Source organism: Siniperca chuatsi, linkage group LG6 (assembly GCF_020085105.1).
Source record: "Siniperca chuatsi isolate FFG_IHB_CAS linkage group LG6, ASM2008510v1, whole genome shotgun sequence".
Classification (NCBI taxonomy): Eukaryota; Metazoa; Chordata; class Actinopteri; order Centrarchiformes; family Sinipercidae; genus Siniperca; species Siniperca chuatsi.
Window position 1 is genome coordinate 6,962,607 of NC_058047.1, and position 20,148 is coordinate 6,982,754.

The 20,148-nt window shown below is 38.3% G+C and overlaps 1 protein-coding gene across 2 annotated transcripts in view; it reads left to right on the plus strand.

The window, feature by feature from the left end:
- The window catches only part of LOC122877688 (glypican-5-like), a 61,916-nt gene that overhangs the window by 26,466 nt on the left and 15,302 nt on the right, over window positions 1–20,148 (plus strand). The window contains exons 8-9 of one of the 2 annotated variants that reach the window (XM_044199579.1): window positions 7,957–8,077; window positions 12,943–14,847. In XM_044199579.1, coding sequence (XP_044055514.1) covers window positions 7,957–8,077; window positions 12,943–13,014 — 193 coding nt within the window. In that variant the 3' untranslated portion in view covers window positions 13,015–14,847. The other variant, XM_044199578.1, reaches the window with a different exon arrangement.

Consider the following 20,148-nt stretch of genomic DNA (forward strand, 5'->3'; position numbering starts at 1 on the left):
TCTTTACTCTTTACATCTTCTTCTCTCTTGCATCTATCCATCCACCCATTCATTCATTAATTCAGCCATCCATTCATCTCTCCATCCTTCTATTCAGACCTCCATTCATCTCCTCCGCCCTCTGACCCACTTCACTTACAAATGTCTGTGTTGGTGAGAGTGTGTGCATGTGAGAAAAAGAGAGATAGACGGCAAAACACAGAATAATGAAAAAGTCTGAGAGTGCATGATAAAGTAGAGGAGAGCAGATTATTAGCTCTCTTCTCTCTTCTAGGTTATGAGCTAGCATGACGCTGAAGATGGTTAGGCCCCTGTTTAGGGGAAGAAGGGTCCAGCATGTGTAACTGTAGGGGTCATTTCCTCTCCAGTCCCCAAGTCAAGCCACGCCACAATAGAATACTGTAGCTGAAACAGTTATTCCTAAGGGCATCTTAAATAGCATCTTTCAGGATATTTTATCATCAGAATGCACTCGTGCTGAAACAAACAAACAAACAAAAAAATTATTTTAAGGTGAAAGAACTAAAATACCTCTTACATTTCATGCCAAAAGAAACAGGAGAAAGGTGTACAAAAGAAAAACGCAGTCCACTACTGCTGCTTCCAAGGAAATATAAGAACACTTTACAACTACAATCTGTTTGCAATATTTACAACATTCAACAACTTGAGGTCATAGTCTCCAGTGAGTAACCTTGAACAATTTGGAGACCCATGAGTAAACACTGCTATCCACTGCCAACTCAGACTAGGCCATATATAAACTGAGGCGATGGCAGGACCCAATTGGCAGCAGACTGCCCTCCAGTCACTCCTGGCCAATCTACCATATCCACCTACACTAATGGGACACTCAAGTACACACAGAGCAGAGCACAGAGTAAGATGAAAGTGGGTCATTATGATATACACATTCAGGTAAAACTGTTATTAGAATAACCATTAAAATCACATCATGTGGTAGGTACAAGGCTTTTATTTTGTCAGCGAAAATCACATACAAAAATAATCTCAATAGGACATCAGGCCATATACATCACACTACAAATACAATCCACACTTGTATTACAAGCACATCATCCAAACATCACCATCTTCAACATTGTGTGTGCTTTTCCATCACAGTATAGACACAATAGCTCTCAAACTCAATATACCTGTTCTACATAATATAAAAAGAAATTGACATCATACAATGACATTTAATCATTCACAGCTCAGTCACAGCTGTACTGAGCAGCTTCCTATCCATCCTTTCTCGCTTAATGTCACAGCCTCCATCTGTAGCTAATTTACAGCAGCCATTTCTCCCCTTATGAATGATTTAAATCAAGCAGGGGGGGCAAATGGTACAAATTAAATCCAGAGTGTGTGATATGCAGTGGAGCGTTGATTATGTCTCTGAACCCTTGAGTATGGCGGTATGAGAATGAATTGATATTGCGTAACTGTGCTGTAATAATTACAGTTAAACAGTTACAGTTAAACATTTTTAAATATATGTGTTTTGCAGCTATTTAGACTGACTTAACTGTTCTCTTTATGTAGCCAGTTAGAGCTGTAATAGCTGATTTACTCCAGAAGAGGGAAGCATCTTATCACCATCCTATGTAACAAGACATTAACTCTGTTTCCTCCACTGAAGACATGCCACACCCCATGTTTTGATGTATTGTGTGCATTTTCAATGCATTAAAATCTGTTTTACATCAGGCATTAATGCTTCACAGAGTCAGGGAAATGCTGTTAAAACACAGCGAAAGAATTGTCCGGGGTGAAGAGGAATATGAAAGATAGAGAAAGTGAGACTAAGTGCAGTTTTTCCAAACCTATCCAAACCACAGCATATCGCTTCCACATCTGGTACAAGAGGTACAGGTATAAGCCTCAGGTGTGTGTGTGTGTGTATGTGTGTGAGAGAGCTATATAAATTACTCCACAGGAATGCAGCTAGATTTACAATTGAGGTTGTGACTCTTATAATTACACGCCTCTCTCAGATCAGATCACTATCTCAGGTAATTTCATTTTCACTGTGTTTTTTGTGAGCGTGTGTGTGTGTGTTTCCGTGCATGCCACAGACGCTTTAACCGTTTGCTGCAAGGTTGAGACAGAAGAATGGATCTCTGTGTGTGTTACCATTAACAGCCATGCAGTAACTGAGGGCAACAGCAAAGCAGCTTTGTCATTACGGTGCCGGTGATTTATGTCGTTCTTCAGATCATATTAATTGTCACTCACAGTCACACCTCTCTGTCTCATCTGTAGCACACACTGCAATATTATCATCTGGTGTCAAACAGACAGTCTGTAATCTGGCCAATAACTCATTCACAGCACTGACCGTTTCCAATACATTACATATAATACATGCACAGCAGGTATTGGACATGAGAAAATGTGGTTGATACCTTCGTCATCTACCTCCACTTGAATATAAATCCACAAGGTGTGGTTTATTACTGAAACTGATCAAGAAGATTTGTACATTTGCCAAAGATTAATTACAGGTTATCGAACAGATTTCTTTCCTGTAACATCAGTAACCTTTGCACAGATTGCTCATGTTTATCAGCCCCACCATCTGTCAAGATACCAAACTGATGAAAGAGGCAAACGATCTGATGTCTGTGAGTCCAGTAAACGACAGTGACTATTACATTTATTTGCTCGTTATGCTTGAACTTACACATTTTAAATGAATTTAACAATACTGAAAGGCAGTCCAATTAAAACAAATAAAGCCACCACCTCTTCACCTCCAGCCTTAGTAAATCTGACGGCTGTTAAGCATTGAGTGAGAATGATATCTGTTCAGCTTTCAACAGATGTTGCTGGCAGGGTGTTGTAAGAATGTCTTCTGCTGCAAATAACAAATAGATGCATACAGCCAACTCTGGGTTTCTATCAGTGAATAGCTTTTCGCCACCAGCTGATGAGTGAAACAACATGGATTCTTTCTTCTTCCTTCTATTGCACCAATCATTACAGGTCATAGCCATTAATAATTGATCTTTCCATTACATCTTGCATAGTCATAGTCATGGAAATTGGCTCATGTGGTCCTTATGCATTTTCAGTGGAGATTGCAGTGACCATAATAACTATTGTCCAATTTCCAAGTTGTCTTACCTGACACTTGGAATCCTGAAATTGCTAATCAATAACAGCTGGACGCATTCCTCTTGGAATACTCCACGTTAGTCTGCTTTTAGGACCAATCCCAGCCCCACCTTAGATCTTTAGTTGCAAATGATTTAGACAATAGGAATATTGTCCAGTATATTTATAGATTTATCAAAAGCTTTTGATACAATTGAGTATTGTTTACTGTTACAAAGTTTATTCTTATTTGGAGTCAGAAAGGATGCCTATAAATAGTTTCAGAGTGATCTATGATATTTACGTCAGTGTGCCGGCGTAGGGACAGTCCAATCTGAAAACTGTACATTTAGGACATTTATGTAAATTACATTTCTTTCATGCTTGATTCTTTCATCTTTATGCGAACGATACACTATTGGACTGTGTTGCTAATTCTTTTGTTATAGAGAAATTACAACTCCTCTTTAATTAACTGTTAGATACTAATTACCCATAAAGGTACTTAATGCAAATACAACAAAATTCATACTGTACTCAATGTCCAGAGATATATATTTTACTGTAATATGCATATCTCCACTGCAACTGGTTTCACTATTGAGAAGTTCACAGAATATAAATACCTCAGTATCTGTCCCAATGAGAAATGTACTTTTTTTTAACAGTTTCCCTCTGAGTTATAGGAAAAGAATTGTGAAAGTTGTTTTCCTCTCAGTTCCTGATTCTCTCTGATATCTATAGACGAGCTCCTGCCTCTGCCTTTAGGCCCCTAGACTCAGTTTACCATTAAACTCTTCATTACTGGAGATAATTACAATACCCACCACTGCATTTTTCATGATTAGGTCAGTTGGTCTTCCTTTACTGAGAGACACAATAATAAAAAAATAATAATGGTGTTTATTTAAATAATAATAATGGTGTTATGTATGTATGCTATGTATCTTTTAATGCTCTGGAAGGACTGCTGTATTGTTGGTGCACTGGTTATATGAAAGGATCTGCAAAGCAACTTAAAAACCCAAACACTTTATACCCCTCTGTAACTCCAAAGCCATACATAATAATGGCCTCATACCTGCCTGTAAAACTTTAACTATTTATGTTAATTATTTCCTATCTACTTTCTTCGGTTTGTGTCTGTCTATTTATATTAGTTAGTTTTAAGTGTAACTGTAAACAGTGTGTTGTGGTAAAAGAGCAACAATGCTCAGCCAACCTTGTATAAATAAAGGTCAAATCAATTGCCTGTCACTCATGGCTTAATTGTTACTAATGAAGACACACATTCCTAGCTTTAATGAAGATAAAGGAAAACATGAATATGCCAGAATATTTGTGAGGTGTTGACACTCTTGTGTGTGGCGGATTCATTGGATGTGTGGTGTTGACAGTGATCCCCAAAATCTTTGCTGGAGTCTGAGGAATCTTCGGATTTCCCCCAGGGGCACAGTCTGTGGTTTTTTATTGAGCTTTTTTTCATCCTCCCTCCTCAACCTCAACCTTCTTCTTTCCTGTCCTTTTTTACCTCCTCTTTCCTCTCATATTCTATTTTTTAAATCAGTTGGGGGTGGGTTGCTGAACCTTTCATCACATGTGTTAATACATTTACATGTAGCCCAATATCCTGTTATTACATAGGATGCTCAGTCATTCTCTTTTGCATGTCGGTACATGTAGCATCATATCCTGTTTTTATCAACCTTATTATCTCATCTCAGACTTACAGTAAAAGCAGATTTAATTCTTACAGAGATTAGATGGGATGCACCTTATGATCTTTTGCTGTTCACTGGTGCATCTTTGTAATCAATGTAAGCAGTTTCCATGGTGATAGTGTTTGAAATGTTCCTTTTGTTTATGTAGCAATACAAAAGAGTTCCATGAGATATGGTCTGTCTCATAAAGTAAGATTAGTGGGTTAGCCAGCTAACTTTAGACTTTCTGGATTTATCAGGCTTGCTCACTTTGTTTATTGCAACGTGGCTAACTTCCTCTGGAGCATGTTAAGATCAAAGGATTTGATAAAATATGTAAATGGCCCACCCACTAACAAATCAACTCACTGCTCCAACTTACACACAGTGTTTGTTGCAGGACCAGTTATGCAAAATACATAGAAAGGTGACGATACTCAGATGTCAGAGTATTTCACAGTATTTACATCAGTGGTTGGTTCAGTGTAGCCTATTGCAAACTTGTCAAGCACTTCAGAATATGAGGTGAATAGAAAATCTTTTCAAGTGTAATGCTTTGCCCATACAAAACCTACACACATAGCTGCTGTAGCTTCCTCGTAGGCTACAGCAGCTGATGTGCGCCTCCTCAAAAATTTAACTATAGTCTCACATTGAGTAAAGAAACAAGGTGGACGTTCACACCATGGGTTGTATCACAAAGTAAATCAAAGAATGGAAACACAGGTACTTTGGGTTATATAATGAAAGCACAATACGGCCTGATCACATATGGTACATCTGTCTAGCATTGCGTGTCTGACCCTGAACTATAAATCAAATCTATGTGGCAGATACCTAAGGCGGCATGTCTGTTAAACCCCTGTGTCAACCATAAATCCAGCTTTAAAAATGTGAATAGTATTTGCACACTGAAAAGTAGCTCCCACTAATTTATGTACTCAGTGTTACAGTCACACAGACCCTCATCAATTGCTATTTTCCTGTAGCCATTATGTTTAATCATTTGCAATGCAGTTGTTCTCCAGTAATCCTCTTTGCATTGGCAGCAGAAACACCAGAACTGTAATAATACATCTCATCATGAGAGGAAAACTGGTAGTAGTATTTTTTTCCCATACCCACTCTAGGCTAAATATGTTGAAAGTTTCAGCAGTATAATGTTTAATTAATTTTACTTAGTTCCATTTCTATTGATTATATTTATTATAGTTGTGTGCTGCATTCTTATTTCCCACTGCATCATATTATTTTTGCCTCTCTAATGACCTAATTTTCCCATGAGGATCTGTAGTCTTATCGTCTCTTAAATTAAACATGCAGCTCTTGATCTTGATGATGTTGTGTGCGATTGGCTGCATATTTAATGTAAACTTGCTCAAAGCTTGCCTCAGGACTTGAATAAGACGTTTACCAGGATTTGACCTTTATCAGGAAAAATGTATGCATATATACACAATCTGTGTGAGAATAAAACAAAGATTTGAGACTTAATTTAACTTAATTAGAGATGTATCAGACTAAAGTTTCTGGTGGGATCTGATTCCAGACCAGCAGGGTTAGCATGGCTCCAGAGGCTGGGGTCTTCACCACCATTAGCATTAGTCAAGTCGTTTTTTTAGATTCGGTTGACATCCACCATGCGTCTCCTCTCTGGTTCCCACAATCCTTTTCCCTTGTTGCCATAGCCAGAGTGTGTTTGTGTTTTTGAGGGTGTGGAGTGGTTACTGAGTTGGTGGCTGATTGTATTAGCTAGGAAAGCTGGTTTGGAACTTGGAGACTTTGGAAAAATATGACTCATGAACTGTTGTTTTCTTCTCTTTTGCTTTTCTCTCACTTCATCTTCCTTTTGATCCACCCACTGCAACCCCCCACACAGACAAAATGATGTGATACTTATGCTTATATCCCACTACAGAAAGAAACATCAGTATGTAAGATGATCAAGGATCAAACTCAGTGTTGACGTTCATTTACCACATTCAGACCACTTTACCCACTTTGTCATTTAAACAAGTTCAGTATGAAGTTCTTACAAGCACATATCTGCAGAAAAGTAGAGTGGAAGAAACCATCTAGAATAAGCAATGAGAAGAAGTCATAAACCAGGGGATAGCCCCAACCCAGCTGGTAACAGGCCAAAGTACACTTTGTCTAAAAAGTCCATAGCTTAGAGCCACCTGTAAGGAGGGAAAACCTCTGCCCTTATGAAAGTAAAATAGACTCATTATGTAGAGGGTGCTGGGAGACCAGTAACAATGATTATTTAAATTTACACCATTCAAATCCATTCCTAAAATGTATGTATAAATACCACATAGCTCCATTAAAAATACTGTCTTTGAAATTGTACTGAGTAAAAGTCAAGAAGTATGAGTATAGTATGAATAAAGTTAATTTTTAAAATTAAATATGCTCATTCTGAGAAAGTTCATTGAGTTGAATTATTATTTCTTTACTGGTCAAACAGTAAGTTGTCATACAATAGTGATTTAAACTACAGCAGCACATCGTGTTTTATGGTTGCATATTGCATGTGAAAGCTCAATTTACAAAATCATCAGCAACTACTGTGTTTGATTTATGCAGTGGAGTAAAATATACAGTATTTTCCTCTGAAATGCAATGGAGTAAAAGTATAAAGCCTCACCAAATGTAAATAAATAACCATATTTAAATTAAGTACCTACGGTATTTACTTAGTTACGATATTTTCCACCTTCAGTGTGTTCTCATCTCATCTCATCATTTCTTTTACATGGAATTAATCAAATCTCTATGACTTCAACAAGGTGATTAAGATTAAGATCAGTCTGGCAGAAGATTAGCTCATGTTACCATAGTTGAATGTCTCAAGTGACTCCTCTGCTTGAATAAAAGTCTGTGTTTCTTTGTTTTTTTTGCCAGGAGTAAAGACATTTTACAATGTGTGTGTGTGTGTGTGTGTGTGTGTGTGTGTGTGTGTGTGTGTGTGTGTTTGTGAGAACGTGCATGTGTGCGTCCCTGCACATGAAGTGAATCACTACACTCTGACTGAACACATTAGTATAGGGACTGTGGTAAAACTGGGGCAGGAGAGCATCTCACACACCCACACACACTCAGAACTGGAACAGAAAGTACTGTATGTCTCTCTTGTTCTGTCTTTCTGTAGTTATGCAGGTCGTGTGGTTGGCAGCAGTTTAAAAGCCCAGAGGGAGAACCCAGAGATGACCATCCGTAATACAGATCCTGTCCTGAAGGGGGCGAAACAGAGGCTGGAGCAGCTAACACAGGTACACACTGCTCACTTAAATAAAAAAAAAAATAGTGGGTTAGGTAAATGTTGGCACACACCATTCTCACAATTTCGTATTCTCAACAAACTTTGAAATAATTTCACTTGCTTTCAGTCAGATCAGCCATTCCAAAGTTTATGTTCAGTAATATTTATTTGCTGGTCCAACACTTTTATCCAGAGCAAGCCATCTTTATTGTTTTGATTGTATAACACTGATATAGATATTTGTGGTCCCCAGGTGTGGAGGTGTTGATTACTTTGGTGACCTCATGACCTTTCATCTAGTGCCACCATTTGTTCAGAATTTCACCTTTGGCCCATGACAAGGTGTATATCTTGAATATCCCTATTTATGTATGTAATATCCTGCCTATGAGTTTCCCAGAAGATGGCTCCCATTGTTTTTGGAGACATCCTTACCTTTCTTCTAGCACCACCATCAAGCAAAAATGTCCTTTTGTACAGGAAATCTAATGGGCAGATTGTCATGAAATTTACTGGATTCACCCCTTTCCCCCAGAGACACTTTTTTCCATTTTGGACACATGAGCTTCTTTCTTGTAGCATCATCATCAGGCCAAAATGTCAACTTTACATTGGCATTAACCTTGTAACATACCTCATAATCTTTTAGGCATTCCAGCATACACATATCTGACATGGACATCGATATTGAGTTTTCTAGTTCACATAATGCTCTTACCAGGGCCCACACGGTGAAGTCAGCTCCCTCCAACATCTATAAACAGCAGTAAATAGTTGTATTTTTATCAGCCTAGTTCAATGAATTTGTGACTTTGTAGACCTTTGGAGTGTGCAACTTATCACTGTTTTATTGCATTATATACAACTTTCATAAGTCAGAGTAAGCAAGAGGATCTGTGGGTGATTTCCTAACTTTTCCATAGAGTATTAATATCTCCGGTTGTCACCTTGGCCATGAAACCATGATGTATAAAGGTGGTTAGCATTCTGCAGGAATGTTGCTACCTGCCCTTAATGGATGGAGATATTCATATCCATACTTAAACAATGATGCCATTGTTAGTTTGAACTTTGGCTGTTATTATAGTGAAATATTAAGTTGAACTTAATATTAGTCACCTCTTGGTGTTTCTTCAAAGTGTGATGTAGGTGTGATACACAGTAGCTGCAGGGGCCTGGGATATGCGTGTATGTGTGTGTGTGTGTGTGTGTGTGTGTGTGTGTGTGTGTGTGTGTTAGTGTGATGTGTCCTCATCTTCACCTGGCTCTCAATCATCCGTTATCACCTCATGTGTGAAGCACATAATCCAATAAACTTAAATGTCAGCACTCTAAAGAGAATGTAGATAATAACATGCAATAATAAATTAATTAATTCAACAATTAAACTGGATTTATGCAGCACTTTCAAAGCTCTGGACAGTATGGTAATATGGTGATATGATTTGCATGGATGATTCAGAAAACCACATAAATATGATCCCATAAAATTATACATCAAGGGTTTTCATAATGATGATTCATTGTTTGCACCAAAGACTATGAGGCTATGTTTGGGACACTTGAAGAAACTTAAGAGACAACCAGACAGACAGACAAACAGGAAGCCAGACAAGTAAACACATACTGGGAGAAAGACCAAACAAACAAGCGAAGAAGTCAACAGAGAAAAATATAGTAGGTCAGCCTTTAAAGGATAAGGCTGGCCACATTCTATATTGCTGAACATGTCACCCAGTGCAGCAGTGTGGCTCATTTATGGTTTTTTAATGGTTTTTGGGCAATAATGGAGGTCTTTGGCACAGATAAATAAGATATATCAGGGTTTGGCTACATAGGAAGATCAATTCATTGTTGGTTTCTGTCTTTTCATGGGATTTGTTGATAACAGTATCAGCAGGTATTAGCCATAACCATGAAACTGATGAAGACAGAGATTAGATTGGAGTGATTGCTTTTAAGATGGATTGATACTACTGCCTTAAAGGGTTACGATGTACTGAGGCTGCATACATAGGCTCCCTCCTCAAAAATGTAACTACATGTCGAGGCTGCAGCTACGGAGATACGCATGGGGATTGAAAGAACTGTGATTGGTCAGCATGGGCTCTGCTTGTGTTAAGTTTCTGATGCTGGTGGAGATTGTTGAGAGTGAAGACAACATGAAATGAGGTGTAAAAAGGCTCAGTTATCTTCTCCTTTTCAATAACACACACATAGCAAGGCATTTACACTGCAAACCTTCTGCTCGCAATATAATTAAAGCACAATACAGCCCGATCATGTACGATACATCAGTGTATTGTTGCTGTGTGACATTGAACTATAAATCAAAACCTACACCAGCGGGACTGACTGCGTAATCATAAGGTCAAGAATGGAAATTGTAGTTTGCCAAGAAAACCTGATAAATTCTGTTAACATTAAGTGTTGTTGGTGGTTATGGAATATTCATGGAAAATCATGGGATGGGACATGCTAAGGTTTATTTTTCTCTTTTTGCTGTTGAAGCTTTTTCTGTGTGCCGTCTAATTTTGGTGGTGAGTACATTAATCATGTGGCATTTACATGGAGGAAATGCCAAGTCAGCACCCACCCCCTGCCATATACACGAACACACACCGCACATGCACCATGTAATCCTTTATGTTAGACCTATTCATTCTATGTACCCGTACAAGTCCTGTTAGAATGATTTAAATAACATTGAATCTTCTGTTAATCCTCTAACATGAACACATGCACACTAACACACACTCAAACACTATGATAAGGCTATGATCAGAAAAGTTAGATCAATGTTTTTGGACTTGTAATACATGCCCCATGGATGAATGGTGGAAAATGCTAACAGGCCACAACATGAACTAAAGGGAAATGTCAAATATAACACATTGCAAACTAGTTTCACTTCCAAAGGGTGTGCAGTCTGCCTATCTGTTTGATACATTGAGAGAATTCAAGTCTGTGCACACAAACAAGTACACACGGTGAGCTGTTATTGTCCTTTGAACAAGTTTAGAGTCACCTTTGGAAATCCAGGGCCTGGGCTGTCCTTCTCTCATGCTAGCTGCCCCATTGTTTTCTCTAGGGGGGAAGCCATTTATCTGAGGCACACATATTAATGGACGTTATTGTAATTATTCATGTCTGTCATGCGTTCCATTTACACACCCTCACAGCTAGGATGAGAAGAGGAACAAAATATGAAACAGGACAAAGAAGCATCCTTGGAATTTTAATTAATTCATCAGCTGTGTTTTGGAGTTCTGTCTTTCTTTCTGTCTTTCCTTCAGTCTCTTCTTATCTCTCTGTCCCAATTTTGTATTACATGTTAATTAGACCTTAGCAGCACTGGGCTATGTCACACAGGCTTCGCCCTCTAATAGGATTCTATTTGTGTAACCACTCGCTTTTCCTCGCAATTAAAATTGTATGTACATGCTCAGCCAGTCAGGATGAGCCTAATCAACCCTGTGAGGGCTGCCCCTGTGTAGGAAAAGGGCAGTGGTCCCACCACTCCTCATCCACTTTATTAAGTGACAGCAGATGGCAACACTGCCAAGGATGGCTTCATTAAGAGACTGTTTCAATTTCTGCTCTTCCTGCTGTGTCTTGGTCTCACCCAGTATCTCCAGGAATTACGTTTATATTGGGTGATTATGCAGTATGCAATTTACATCCAATGACAACATTCAGTGCCAGTACAGAAAGTAGGGGGTTTGGCGTGTCTGTATTTCATTCAGGAGACCAGAGTTCCTGTTTCATCACAGACCTGCAGTTAATATTTGCTTTGTTTGAAGGAATAGTTGACATTTTGGGAAATATGGTTATTCACTTTCTTGTTGACAGTTAGAAGATAAATACCACTCTCATATCTGTCTGTTAAATATTAAGCTACATCCAATGGGCTTAGCTTAGTATAAAGACTAAAAACAGGGTGAAACAACTAGCCTGACTCTGTCCAAAGGTAACAAAATCTGCCGACCAGCATCTCTAAAGATCACTAATTGACACGTTATATCTCATTTGTTTAATTCGTTCAAAACTGAGTTTAAAAATAACAAGTTATGGTTTGAGTCTGGTCACCTCATGGTGACGGCAAGACTCCAGGAAGTCACTTAATGACTGTAGTAGGTACAGTCTTATTAAGTGACTTATGTAGATGCGTGGATATTTTATATTAAATTTAAGAAACATTGGCATCCAAAAACTTTGTCATTGGATGTAATCTAGATTTTTCGACAGATTCGACATTTCGCTAACAACAAACTACATCATTCATTGTGTTCGCTGATAAGTTCCAGTTAAGTGGTAAACGTACTGCCCACCATTCATCACCTTTGTTTACTTTCAGAAAATATCTACCAAACAATGGAACCTTACCAATTAAGTGTTGATTGTTGGATAATTGGAATGAGAAGTAATATTATAATTGGTGTTCCATCCCTCATTATTTTGAATTAATGTAGTCCTGTCTATCTTGTATTTTTGTAGTATGCAAACAAAAAAACAAGATAAGACCAAAGGACTGTAGTTTTTCCCTGTCATTAATTGGACATGGCAGACCACTCTGGAGCTGCCACCATTGAATAATTTTACTTGTAGGCCTATTGGTTTCACTGGAGAGTTTCATTGCCACATGACCTAAATTCTGTTTAAATTCTAGTCTTTCCACATGACTAAGAAAAACAGTCCTGGTGGAAACATTGCTGTAATGTATTTTTATCTTCCCTCAGCCCTCATTTGCAGTCCGATGACATGATGGTGAATCACTACACAGAGTCTAGTCTGTCTCCATGTCCCTTCGGACATGCTGTCATATCATAACCTTGGTTCCTTTGTTTCCACTGCTGCCCCATGCCTAATGTACAGCAGAGGCCAGATGTCCCTCCTTATTTATCCAACCTGCATCCATCCAGCAGGGAAACTCATCCTAAAAGATAAGTAGAGAATATCACCAATTGCTTTTTTTTTTTTTTTTGGTTGCTTACTCAAAATATGAAGCATCAGTGTAGGTTTAAATTTCATGCGCATTTAATAAAAGTAGTTATAGCCCTGTTTAAGCATAGTATTATTCTACTCCATATAACTGGGTTTCTCCTTGTTCCAGTCAAACACATACATGTATAGTGCAGTATAATTATGTGTAGGTCTATTGCTGCACATTTTCAGGGTCACACAAAATACAAATCCGTAGGCAAATATACTATTTGCCTACTCAGTCAGTATGTGTGCCTTGTGCACCACAATATATAGTAACAGCTTATACCATATGTTCTTGTGTTAAATGGATTATTATTTGCAAGGCAGAGGTAAGCCATCTTTAAATACTGGAAAGTAGAATGGATTTTGGCTGTCTAGCAACAAGCAGCTTAGGCAGGGAAGCATTGTTATAACTACTCTTACCCTGCATGACAATGAAGTCCTAAAAAAATTATGTAATTATAAAATCCAAAACAGTTGACTCTCACTTTGACCTTTGTAGTATTTAATTTGCCAACCAGATTTCACCAGTGTTAGGTAATATAAATCATTATGATAGATGTTACAATCTTGGTGACATCAGCTTTGCTTTTATATATAGTAATGCTATCTTAGGGGAAAATAAAATAAGATGTCAGCACAATATATGTTTTTCTTTTATTAAACTGGTGGCTCTTTGCCTTATCTCTGTCCTCAGCTGGAATTCATATATTACCCACTTTGACTCAATACACAATACACATTCATCATACTGTGAACCCATTATATGTTCCTGTCGTATGTGTGAAATCCTAATAACTCCAATTTTGGTGTTTCTTACTTGGACGAAAAGTTTGTGTTGTCCTTTATGAGCTAATCAAACTCCACAACCATTGATTGAAACTAAGTCAAAACCCTATATTTGACTTAAAAAGTGGATATTTTTTCAATCCAGCATTTTTTTGAGCTTTAGGAGATGTGAGGTTTTCCTCCGGCATCACAATTATTTAACATACCACAGCATCCACGCTGTGACTTAACTGAGCAGTATAGAATATGGATTCATGCAGAGACAGCATGACCTCTATTACCCTTTAGTCTGCTCTCTGCCCTGTGTGTGTTTGTGTAGTTTGTCTTGTTCTTTAGTGTTTTTGTACATGTTTCTGTGTTTGTGCAAAGATGTTTTGTGGCCATTTGGTGCCTTTAGGAGGCAAAATATTACAGTATTTTTTTCTTTTAGCTTTAGCATTTGTCTTTTATTGATCATTAGTATTATGATCATTGAAGTATTTTTAGAGCATGCTATATTGGTGACCTTTGACCTCATTACTATTAGCTGTTTGTAATTTTTGTGATAGTGAGTTGAAGCGTATTCTCCTTTGCACTCACTGTAACCTATTCTCTTGTCAGCTAAATGCCTAAAATGTCAAAAAAAGTCCACAGCCATGCAGCTCTGTAAGGCTATACTCAGGCTGCTAAAGGTGCTTTGAGCTAAATGCTAACATCAGCATGCTAACATGCTCACAGTGACGTGCTGATGTGTCACGTGTAATATTTACCACATTCACCATCTCATTTAAGCCTTTTAGTGTGCTAAAATTAGCTAATTAGCACTAAACACAAAGTACAGCTGAGGCTGAAGGGAATGTCATTAGTTTTGCAGGTATTTAGTTATAAACCAAAGTAATTAGACAAATTGCAATTTTGACCTGATGAGAAGTCAGTGGATCACCAAAGTGATAACAGTTTATCCTGAGGAAGTGGAAGTTGGATGTGTATGTGTAATGTGTATGGACATTTGTATGTGTGTGTGTGTTTTATTTAGGAGCTGTTAGTGGAGCTCGGCTGGGCGAGCAAAACCAGAGGAAAAGTGGAGGAAGAGGAGGGAGGGAGTGCACAGACAGAGAGAGGCAGTGGAGACGACTGTGATGATGAAGATGGCTGTGAAGCATCTGGTGAGGAGAACGGTGAGTCATACACACACGCATCCAGACAAGCATGCATGCAAAAATAGAGGAACAAACATTAGCAAACATACACCCACTCATATACACACATGAACTGATGTATACTTCCAAGCTCGTCTTGTGCTTGTGCAAATATAGGGGTTCTGATTCATACATAACACATCAGCATATATACACACACATCATACATAAAAGACAACACACACATACACACACACAGTTCACTGACATGGCGGAGGTTTTAAAATGCTGAAGCCTCCACATATCTTGTGCCAGCAGGGAAATGCCCAGAGGGAAGGATAGCACTGAGAGATGGATTCTCTTTCTCTCTCTCTCCCTCTCTGCCTTTTTCCATCTCTCTTTCTGCTGGTCTCAGCAGTTTATTTCCTCCTTGGCTTTGATAAAGGATGCACTAACAACCAGGCCACCCCAAAAACAAAAATAAACTGTAATTATTCATTTATTTCTTGACTTATTCATCATGCTGATGCTTATACATAATACATGGATGTCACAGGGAGATCTGGGGACCCCTAGGAGCCTTGAGGCAATCCCACAGAGTGAATGTAGATACAATTTGCTATAATTTAAATTGTTGTAGATCCCCCTTCTTACTATGAAGTAAGGGGAGGATTTAGCCAAAAAATAAGTGGGTTCTTTAATTGTACTACCCCTTTCAATGTGAGAAGTCTGTTGGAGCACTGTATAGTCTTGGGATTTTTCAAATATAAAGCTCCAAGCATTGTAAGAAAGTCAAATCCTCTAACCCTGGGGAAGAGGGAATGGGCCAGCAATGTTGCTCAGTGAAATAGCTTCAACAATCAGCTGTCACTTTGATTTTTGAAAGGGACGAATAAATAAATAACTTATATCTATGTGGACAGTTTTATTTAGGTGGAATTAACAAAATATCTATGCATTGTCGAGGTTTGTAAAATATGAGAGGAATTTGAATTGTAACCTATACCACCGAAGCACTTGGTTTCAAATCTGAAGTATTTCTTTCTAAATTTAAAGACTCTTAATAAAGCAACAAAGTGAAAAAGTTAAACACTCAAAAACTAATTAGCTTCATTATGACTTTGTCAATCAGATCTGCCAGTAATTCTAATATAGCTCATTTCTTATTGGCGTGAAGAAATACGTGACCGGGTGTAGCCACAATTTTAGAAGAAGCGATATGCTCGCAGATACAGACCTAAAAAAAGTCTATAAATTTGGATATTTTTCCATTTTTAATCAATCGTAGAAAAGGTTTCAGTCGTAGTCATCTGGACACTGTTTTCAGAATCAAGACGTTTTGTCAATTGAGAATGACTTCCGGATGGGAGCCGAAACGTCTTGATTCTGAAAACAGTGTCCAGATGACTACGACTGAAACCTTTTCTACGATAGAACACTCCTGGACGAATGAGGGACTACACCGTCTTATTTTTAATCAATACAACTCTGTATCTTTTGTTGTTAGTTTTTATTCATTTCAAAGTTGTTAATGTATTTCTTAATTTTGAAAATATTCAAAATCATAAGCACCAAGTCTAAAAAAATGTTTCACTTTAAAAAGTAACTTAACAGACTGAAAAGCAGTGTTCACTGTCCTTTCTGGTTGAAAGTTTGTTGCCCATACCTAGCAACACTGACGGGTGTGGTAAGACATGTGCTCTGTTGCAGCTGTAACCACACCCAACAGTGATGTCACAGTGTACTGAAACACCCCGGAGAACGCTTATACATCACTGCAGCAGGAGAAGTGAAACCACTGGAGGTCAGAAAAAACAGGATTTTCAGAGGGTATTAAGGTCTTCTTTAAATTGTGAAATGGTAATTACAGTTCAGGTCCCCAAATCCCTGTCTGTTAAACACATAACAGACATTATGTAAACTGACCAGCATCATTTCACTGTGGCAGTGTGTTCATGTATGATCCCATTGCTTATAGTAAGAAGCTAATTCAGAAAGGTTCACAAACTAGTTTTATCAGACTCAACAGATGGTTTACACAGATTATTTTACATATTGTAGCAACCTTCTTTCAAACAAGTCTGTGTTCCCACATAATAAGAGCGAACGGATCCAGTATTTTGTCAGATATCAATGTCATCTCTAACCAAAGGCCTGAAGGACAAACAGTCCTCAAAGGCTGCTCACATACCGCAGCTCCTCTATATGCTACGGAAAGCTTTACTGTCTATCTTTAGCTGGAAAAACACATAAGTTGATTAACTGGTCAACATATGAGAAGACCCTGGCCACCTTTGAGGTGACGGAACTTTCCATGACACCCAAGTGGTTTGTGACTGCTGGAGTTTGTATGGTCATATTGGTGATGACCCAGGCCATTTATTTTCAGGTCAAACCAATGACATCATAACAGAGTTTGTTGGTGGTGTATTTTCTACTGTATATAAGGGAAATTGTGCTGGAATAGAAAATAAAATAATAGAAGTTACATTGTGGGTGGTGTTTTTGCTTCACAGGATTGGTTTTCATAATTTACTAATCCAGGGCTAATTCTTCTGCATCATCCCCTTGTTAGTCATGACCAGAGGTTGTGTCACCTCGGGGATCAATAAAGTATTTCTGATTCTGATGATCACAACACCATGGTGGTCAGGTGGTGGGATATCTGTCCCTGAGGGCAGGATGTAATAGGGTCAAAGGTCATTGTCACATTAATTATCCCTGCACTGTCCTTGTCATTACTGGAGTCATGAGTGTGTATCCCAACAGTGACGTAAAGCACGAGTGTAGCTTGTTAGTCCTTTATGATACTGAACTGTAGGTACTTGAACTTTATTCATTTCTTCTTGTTGAGGCTACATGAAAATACTCTTTTAAAACTAAAGTAGGCCATCAGTAAGCAGGGTAATCAGTCCCTAATCAGTCCACTACAAGACCCAAACCCGATGGGTCCTTACAAAGTTTTGGGCTCAGGACAGGTTCAGGTTTACGTATTTTCAAATGTAATTTATTAATAAATGTATCACTTTTACTCTTTGATTTAGCCAGTTCAGTCAATAATGTTTGTTTCTTTTTGTCTACTATACTAAGGTCTCTCTTGCAAAAGAGATCTTGATCTCGATGAGCTTGCCAGATTAAATAAAGGTTACATATAATGGATTAAATACAGCAAAAATATATGTTTTGGGATGTGTTTTGAGTCGGGTTCAGTTGGGTTGGGTTGCAAAGAAGTGGTTGCGGGCTGGGTTTGATTCTCAATTTTAGGCCTCTGCAGAACTCTAGTGGGGTGTTCCAACTGTTACTGTTCCAACTACCAAGCAACAAAAAAAGCCTTGAGAGAGAGCTTGAGAGTTTCTTTTTAGCAGGTAGGAGAGATAAAAGTCCCAACACATGTATCCTAAAATGTCCTACATGTGCTTAACAATTATTCCAGTCGTTGTGCTGTACCGTCAGATGGTCCACGAAAACCTTGTGATTATAAAAATGTTTTGTGGTTTAAAAAAGGTTGAGAACCTCTGCTGTCGGTTTGTACTGGTAAAGATTGCTATTGAAGGGATTGAAGGGATTTGATGGAGCAGTGGGCCGACTGAGAAAAGTTATCTCACAATAAAAATCCAAGCATCATCTCTGTATCAAAGTTACAACATTTACAAAAGTATCCAAAATAAGACCATTGAGTCAAATGGGGGATTTGTGTGTGTGTGTGTTTTACAAGAACAAAACTGTATTTAAGATCTCACACTGTAAACCTTTTGTGACAGTTAAATTCAGAGAATTATAAACCACAATATTTCATTGCAAATGACAGGAGATAGTAATTTATAGTTTGGTTTATACACATAATTCATATTAAAGATTTAAAAAACATTATTTTTAAAACATGCAAACACAGTTGATATGGTGTGATATATAGTCAATGGAAGACAAGATATAAAATTTATGCCACCTTAAATGTTTGTTTTCTTATACTGCATCACCACCTTATTTTACAGCTCAAAAAGTATGGTATTTGTTGGTACATTTGTCATACCCTTTAGACTAACCTTGATGTGTCAGATCTGTGGAAACTCACGCCTCCCGCTGGGCCTGAAACTGGCACATTGGCTATTTACAGAGAAAATTGCTGGTTATGATTTACCGAGCTGGTGGCAGCGTGTGGGGATCGTGTCTCTCAAGCCACAATGAATTCCTGGAGAAAGAATCACAATAAGTGACAAAAGGGGATTTTCTCCCCGCTTGATGGCAGCTCTATGCATATAAACAAGCCTCATGCGCACTGAAGCTGAAAGAGTGATGCAGTATTAACCAGACCACACAAATCACAGAGGCTCATTTACTTTTTATGCCTGCACTGTACATTAAATCAGTAGTTCTGAGTTAATGTACGAATAACAAACCATCAAATGAATAAATACAGGCCGCTCTGATAAAAATTTTTTCTGATAAATCTGCCACTAAATCTGCCTGTCGACGCTCTCTGACTCGCTCTCTCTTTAAAATTCAGCCTACAAACCACTTCTCTAAATCTGAATCGCTGAAATGTGGAGCTTATTATTTCACAGGAAAGGAAGAGCATAGAAACAAAACTGTGCTTGTGTGAGAAAGAGGTGTGGATGTGCATGCACAGATTCATGTTTATGGCCTCGTGTTTGTGCGTGCGTGCCCGACATATGCTTTATGTGTACGATTTAAGTGTGTTTGTCTGTATGTAGACGGTACATCTGTTGCCGCAATGTCTTTGTGTGTACTCCAGTATGTTTTATGGATGGCCCAGTTCTCTGTCTGACTGGCTGAAACAGATCCAGTAGTGTGCTGCTTCTTGACTTATGTCTTTCTCAATATCGACCCGTTGTTTTCTTTAACACACACATGACTGAGCTTAAGTTCTCTCTCTCTCTCCTTGGGTTGCCGATATGAACAGGAATGAATAAAATGTAGAAAATATTGTTCCTGTCCTGTAATTAATTCTCATGACATTTGGGCTTTGTTGAATACTCAAGAGGTACAAGAGAAGTGGAGGATGAGAGGTGGGGGTGGGGTGCCAGGCGATATTAGCCAGGAGCTGAAATCAAACCTGAAAACTTCAACATCTCAATGCCAAGCCTGTGTTTTATTTATGTGGGCCATTTAACAGTGAGAAGTTATTTTAGTCGTGCTGAGACAGTACACAGCCTGTTATTATTTGATT